The 7218-nt window shown below is 40.6% G+C and overlaps 1 protein-coding gene across 5 annotated transcripts; it reads left to right on the top strand.

Moving 5' to 3' along the window:
• Positions 4523–6936, top strand: LOC109226786 (lariat debranching enzyme-like). Of its 5 annotated transcripts, none has more exons than XM_019391641.1 (6): positions 4523–4564; positions 5245–5342; positions 5458–5603; positions 6068–6225; positions 6497–6618; positions 6819–6936. In XM_019391641.1, exons 3-6 carry the CDS (start codon positions 5481–5483, stop codon positions 6830–6832), a joined length of 417 nt encoding a protein of 138 aa, XP_019247186.1. In that variant the 5' UTR covers positions 4523–4564; positions 5245–5342; positions 5458–5480; the 3' UTR covers positions 6833–6936. The 5 variants fall into 5 exon arrangements, with proteins under 5 accessions (XP_019247186.1, XP_019247188.1, XP_019247187.1 ...); XM_019391642.1 differs by lacking the exon at positions 4523–4564 and adding an exon at positions 4879–5130; XM_019391643.1 differs by lacking the exon at positions 4523–4564 and having other exon boundaries at positions 4878–5342; positions 5469–5603.

Below are 7218 nucleotides of genomic sequence, written 5' to 3'. Positions count from 1 at the left end.
TTGAATGGGGATTTCGACGGGTAATTAATGGAGGTAAGATTTCTGAACCTAAAACATGATTAGTATGTGAAATTAACCTAGAAATTCATGGAATTAAGCCTTAAATTGATGAACTAGGGCTTGGGATTTTGAGATTTATATTTGGGAATTTGAGGGAGCATTTGAGCTCGGATTTTGGTAAATTTGATATGTATGGACTCGTGGCGAGACGAGGAATCCGGTAATGTGAGTTTTGTAATTTTTTCGAGAAGTGGGCCCGGGGCTTGGGTTTTGCCAACTTCGTGATTTTTGATATTTTTCGAGTCTTTTCGATTGGGTTATGATTCATTAGCCTATTGTGACGTATTCCTTGTGGTTTTGGTTAGATTCGACGCGCGTGGAGGTCGGTTTGAGGGGCAAAGGCGTCGCGAGCTAGAGATATCACCGGTTCGAGGTGAGTAATGATTTTGAATGACGTCCTGAGGGTTTGAAACCCCGGATTTGCATGGTGCTATGTTGAGATGAGACACGCATTCCATGACGAACGCGGGGTCATTTACTATTTGGGACTGTGACTTGGTCCAGTCCGGATGATATTTTACCGCGTATTAGCAATGACTTGTTGTTTTCACTATGATTTGGGCTTATTGCCATATTTGGGGCTTATTGCCGACTGTTTGAACTCTTTATGAACTATCATCACTGTTTTCCTCACTGTTTGAAATATTATTTGAACTCAGTCCATGTGATTTACACTGTTTCTTGAACTCAGCCATATTTACTCAAACTTAGAGTTTTAAACTGATATTTGAACTATTGTTTGAGCTGAGTATTATTGCTTTACTGTTGCCCGAGGGGCTGTTGACTATTTCTGGACTGATTGAGGCCGAGGGCCTTATGTGAGGGCATGATGAGTGAGGTGAGGAGGCTTTCAGGCCTCGTATTGATACTGTTCAGGCTTTCAGGCCTTGTTGATAGCGCTTGGGCTGTAAGAGCCCCTCCGGAGTGTGCACACCCACAGTGAGCGCGGGTACCCATTTAGAATTGGACAGTGGTAACAATGACACTGTCATACGTGTTTTGGTCAGGTAACAATGACTGACCAGTCAGGTAACAATGGCTGACCAGTGGTAACAATGGCACTGAAACACGCGTTGGGTCAGGTAACAATGGCTGACCGGTCAGGTAACAATGACTGACCATACTTGAGAATACTTGTTTTATTAATTGTTTTCAAAGAGGATTTCTTGCTATGTTTCACTGGTTCCTACTGTTTACTTGATTTTACTGTTTGAGATAGCATTATCTGTGCCTGTGTGGGATTTTATACTCTCAGTCGTTATTCATTTTTATTGCTCAATGAGTTGGAAGTACTCACTTTACTCCCTGCACCTCGTGTGCAGTTGCAGGTATCGTTCACCCGGTAGCGGGTTATTAGCGGATTGAAGGTATTGTTATTGTAGCTGAGCAAGGTGACCGCCAGCGTTCGCGGCACCGGATGTGGTCTTTTGTTTTCTAGAAATTTTACTTGTATATATTTATTGGCCTGTAGTTGTGTTAAGGTTTCCTTAGATGCTCGTGACTTGTGACACTCCGGTCGGGTAGTAATTAACAGTTTCTAATGCCATTAAGTTGTATCTTCTATTCATTTATGTTTAATAATTGTTAGTGAAAGGATTTGGGTGAGTTGGCTGGCCTTGTCTTCACGAGAGGCGCCATCACGACCGGGTATGGGAATTGGGTCGTGACAAGAGGTCAGCCCCCTGAGGCCTCGACCTGGGAGTCCGAGTCTGATATGCGGAGCCGTTATCCACATCTGTTCCCCGACTCAGATGCTTCTTTCTTTTGTCCGTTCGAGGACGAACGGTTGTTTTAGAGGTGGAGGATGTGACGACCCAAAGGGTCATCACCTATTTCCTCATCCACTCCGTGCTTCTGAGGTCTTGAAAACCTCATTGTTACTTGCCTCGATTTGCGTGCACAGTTCGGGCGTGTAGCCGGAAGGCTTAAATATGAATTATGTGTGAAAAATGATGAATTTTGATATTAACATGATTAAAGTTGACTTTGGTCAACATTCTGGGTAAACGGACCCGGACCCGAGATTGGACGGTTCCGGAAGGTCCGTAGAAAAATATGGGGCTCGGGCATGTGCCTGGAGTCAAATTCCGATGTCTAGAGCCCGCGGAAAGAATTTTTTTGTGAAATTGTTTCTTTGAAATTATTAAGGAAAAAGGAAATGAAAATTGATTAAAAGACTGTGGTATCGGGCTCGTATTATGGTTCCGACGCCCGGTACAAGTCTTAAATATGTGTTAAGCGCTTTCTGTAAAATTTGGTTGAAATCGGACGTCATTTGACGTGTTTCGGACCCAAATATCTAAAGTTTGAAGTTTATGAAGTTATAATGAAAAATGATGAATTTGGGGCTTGATTCAATGATTTTGATGTTATTTTGGAGATTTGATTGCACGGATAAGTCCATAGGATGTTTTTGAGGTTGTGTACATGTTTGGTTTGGAGCCCCGAGGGCTCAGGTGAGTTTTGGATAGGCCACGAGGTGAAATTTTGGACTTAAGGAATTGCAGGTCTGCAGGTTTCGCATTTCCCAAACATTTTTCGCAATTACCAGGATTGTTCGCATTTCCCAAACTTTCTTCGCAATTCCCAGGTTCGCATTTCCCAAACATTTTTCGCAATTCCCAAGCCTGTTCGCATTTCCCAAACTTTCTTCGCAATTCCCATGTTTGCAATTCCCAAGCCTGTTCGCATTTCCCAAACTTTCTTCGCAATTCCCATGTTCGCAATTCCCAAACCATTTTTGCAATTCCCAAGCCTGTTCGCATTTCCTAAACTTTCTTCGCAATTCCCATGTTCGCAATTCCCAAACCATTTTCGCAATTCCCAAGCCTGTTGGGTTCGCAATTGCGAACCCATGTTCGCATTTCCCACATCTGAGACCTGCAATTTTTCATACTTAGACGAATTTTAACCCTCTTTTCTTCATTCTTTCAAAACCCAAACTCCATAGGCGATTTTCCAAGAAACCTATCTTCTCCAAATCATTTGTAAGTCAATTTTTACTTAACTTCTTCAATCTTTAACATCATTAGACATGTTTTCATCTTAAAATCAAGGATTTCCATGGGTGAAAATGGGGATTTTGGGTAGAACTTAGGTTTTCTTAAAATTGGGGATTTGGACCTCCATTTGAGGTCCGATTTCAAAACGAAACATAGATATGAACTCGTGGGGGAATGGGTAACCGGGTTTTGGTTCGAACCTCGGGTTTTGACCACGTGGGCCCGGGGCGTTTTTGGAATTTTTGGGAAAAAACTTGGGAAAATCATTTTTGTGCATTCAAATTGATTCATATAGTGTTTATTAAAGTAATTGAACAATTTGTGATTAGATTCGAGCGAATTGGAGGTGGAACCGCGAGGTAAAGCGATAGTTGAGGATTAAGTGGATTTCAAGGCTTTGAGGCAAGTGTTTGGTTTAACCCTAGCTTGAGGGAATAAGAGTTGAGTCTTGTTGCTAATTGCTATGTGATCGAGTACGATGTATAGGCATGGTGACGAGTATCTATACATTGGTGTCTAGCATGACCGTGAGTCCTTATAATGTGATTATCATGGCTTGGTTGCGAACTCCGTGTTTATTGGAGGATTTCTATATGTTGTGAATAACATATGAACATTGACATGATCATTTGATCCTAGGAGCATTGGCTCGAATTGTGATACGAATATTGAAAGTATATGAAATGACTTGAATCTGTGGAGCGTTGCGTTGGCTCAAGATGGTAGAGTGGATTATAAGATAAGAAAAGTAAGAAAGAGAAAGCGTTGTTGATTATTCCCTTGCCGGGACGTTTGGTTGAACTTGTTGGTTTCTTTCCCTTGCCGGGATTTTTGTCAAATATTTGCTTATTTTTTTATGCCTCTTAATCGTGACTGTTGTTTGGGAGTCAGACTGTTAAATGATGTGGATCGGGTTGCGCGCCGCAACAAAGATATTGAGGATCGGGTGCACGCCGCAACAATAATATGTGAGGATCGGGTTGCGCGCCGCAACAATGATACATGATAAATGATGTGGGTCGGGTTGCACGCCGCAACAGTGGTATTTGTAGATCGGGTTGCACGCCGCAACAGTGGTATTTGTGGATCGGGTTGCACGCCGCAACAATGGTAAATTGTGGACCGGGTTGCACGCCGCAACAGTTATTGATACCATGTGTTTATATTGAGTATTGTTTTCCTTGTTCATTGTGAATCTAAGCTGCTTTAGTTTGTTACTCGGAATTACTGTTACTATTGTTATCTCCCCACAGCATGTTTCCCCCTCCCATATTGCTAGTTGTTTGGTATTTTATTTCCGTTGTATATTTATAACTGCACAGGTTTATGTGGTGTCCGGTCTAGCCTCGTCACTACTTCGCCGGGGTTAGGCTAGACACTTACCAGCACATGGGGTCGGTTGTGCTGATGCTACGCTTCTGTGCATTTTTGCACAGGTCCAGGTTCTGAGGAGCAGCAGCAGCATTAGTACGGGAGCAAGCTTTCATTATCACGAGACCGAGGTAGCCTTGCAGGCATCCGCAGGCCCGGCGTCTCTTCTTTATGTTCTCTTTTAGACTGTTGCCTCCTTGTCTCGAGACAGACAGCTTCTATGTTTCTTTCAGACCTTTGTATTTAGTATATTCTTAGTGGTTCGTGAGTGATGTGACACCAAATCTTGGGTAGAGGCTATTATTAACTGTTCCGCATTTTGATTCAGATTTATAAATCAGACTTCCGCTATTATTCTTAGTAAATTTCATGTTCTATATTGATGCTATAAATTGTTAAAATAATTGTTTAGTGATGAAAAGGTAAATAAGTTGGCTTGCCTAGCTACCACGAGTAGGCGCCATCACGATCCCGATGGTGGGAAATCCGTGTCGTGACAATAAAAATTCTACTTTTTGTATTAAAAGTGTTAAATATAATTATTTTTTAAATACCTATAAACCTATTATTTCTAAAAAAAAATGGGCCTCCCAAATTTGGGGCCTAAGTACAACCCTACTTGTGATAACAGTAGAGCCAGCCATGTAGGATAGATCCATGAAGAGCGACAGCAGCTATTGAGAAAATATAGGAAAAGGTTTACAAAAGGCAGAATGCGGAAACAAGAGTCTTATATTAGTAGTTGCTAAGAACATTTTTTAGAAGGAATTTGTTATTAATAACATTAATGTCCGTATGTTATTGTTCATAGGAACCTCGTTAGTAGCAGTTGTCGTTTGTTTTCACAAGGAGAGCAGTTAAAACTGCTTGAGATACTCTGTATACAATCTTGCAATTCAGCACTATCCAGTGAGTTTTCTTTACTATTTATGTGCGTCTATGTGTTTCACTGGTTTGTTGAGGAAAATCAGTAATGATGAGATCACCTTTTTCTTGTTTAAAGTGTTTATTGATGGATTTTCAGTTGCTCAAAAGTGTTAAATACAGATGAGGATAGCAGTAGAAGGGTGTATGCACGGAGACTTGGATAATGTCTATGCCACCCTATTGCAGTTGCAAGAAGTTGAGAATATAAAGATTGATCTCCTTTTATGTTGCGGTGACTTTCAGGTAGATAGATTTGTTCCTAGTTAGCTTTTGACACATCAGTTGTTATTCGATTTGTCTCCACGAGTTAATAATGGAAATCGGGCTTTGGCTCATTTTCTTTACATATACCAACCAATACTGACTACACCGGGATTTTGTTGTTCTGAATCTTCTATGCTTATGGTTCATTCATTGGAGTATTAGGCTTAGCTCGTTCGTTGTAACAGATTCTATTCAGTTTATTAACATTGTGCTCTTCCTTATTTTGAATCATTCTTTGTTAATACATCTTTTTGGTGTTTTGATTCTTCTATGCTTCATGATGTTGGTAATTGATATGGGATTCCATTATTAATGATGCTTAACTCATTCTTGGCCTTTGAATGTGTTGATTTGGCTGAGCAATTTCAACAGTTTGATGCTCTAAAACACTTAAATCCTCAGCTTGACTAGTATGAATTGAGATATTTTATTTGTGCAAACAGGCTGTTAGGAATGAGAAGGATCTGGAAAGCTTAAATGTGCCACTTAAATACCGGAGCATGAACTCTTTCTGGAAGTATTACTCAGGAGAGAAAGTAGCACCATTTCCAACTATATTTATTGGAGGAAACCATGAAGCATCCAATTACCTTTGGGAATTGTAAGTTGGTCTCCATATATAACAGCTGCAGTCAATGTATGCTACTTTAGGATACGTCAGTTTTAGCATGCTACTTTCCTCAACTTGCTTAACTCATCCAGTGTTCCACCTTTTCTCTAGCCGAGGGTCTACCGGAAACAGTCTCTCTGCCCTTCCAGGGTAGGGGTAAGGCTGCGTACATCCTACCCTCCCCAGACGCCACTTGTGGAAATACACTGGGTGGTTATTGTTGTTGTTGCTTAACTCATCCAGTGGTTGTTTGTGCTTCCAGGTACTATGGAGGATGGGCAGCACCTCAGATATACTTCCTCGGATTTGCTGGAGTAATCAAGTTTGGCAACATTCGTATTGGTGGCCTTTCCGGAATTTATAAATCACAAGATTACAATCGGGGTATGTCAGTCTTAGCAAATATTACCTGGATTTAGATATTGGCATTTTTAGTGTTGATGTGTTAGTGAAAGCTACCTTGTAGGTTTTGCCAAAATGCAAGTTGTATTAGTTGACTAATTGACTGTTCCTAGCTCCTCTAGATTTGCTACTGAATATAGGCTCCCTGGTAACAATGACACTGTCATACGTGTTTTGGTCAGGTAACAATGACTGACCAGTCAGGTAACAATGGCTGACCAGTGGTAACAATGGCACTGAAACACGCGTTGGGTCAGGTAACAATGGCTGACCGGTCAGGTACAATGACTGACCATACTTGAGAATNTCAATAATGAGATATACTTCAGCAATTTATATATATATATATATATATATATATATATATATATATATATATAGTATCGAGAGATGTGGTGAGATGGATGAGATCCCTCTATCCTTAATTAGATGTATTCGGTTCGAGCCTTGGGAATCGATAAATTTTTTATAGGAACCGTTTTCTCTTTAATGAACCTTCCGCAATGCGTATCCAAATTAGTCGAGCCAACGTATACGTAATACCAAATGATTATAATAAAATAATCTATAAATAAGAATTTT

Source organism: Nicotiana attenuata, chromosome 6 (genome assembly GCF_001879085.1).
Source record: "Nicotiana attenuata strain UT chromosome 6, NIATTr2, whole genome shotgun sequence".
NCBI lineage: Eukaryota > Viridiplantae > Streptophyta > Magnoliopsida > Solanales > Solanaceae > Nicotiana > Nicotiana attenuata.
The sequence above is the reverse complement of the archived record's forward strand: the minus strand, read 5'-3'. Positions and strand labels throughout refer to the sequence as shown.

Coding starts and splice junctions, on each gene's coding strand:
- LOC109226786 (XM_019391641.1), top strand. CDS start 5,481: ATGAGGATAGCAGTAGAAGGGTGTATGCACGGAGACTTGGATAATGTC. Junction 5,604..6,067: donor TATGTTGCGGTGACTTTCAG/GTAGATAGATTT, acceptor TTGTGCAAACAG/GCTGTTAGGAATGAGAAGGA. Junction 6,226..6,496: donor TCCAATTACCTTTGGGAATT/GTAAGTTGGTCT, acceptor TTGTGCTTCCAG/GTACTATGGAGGATGGGCAG.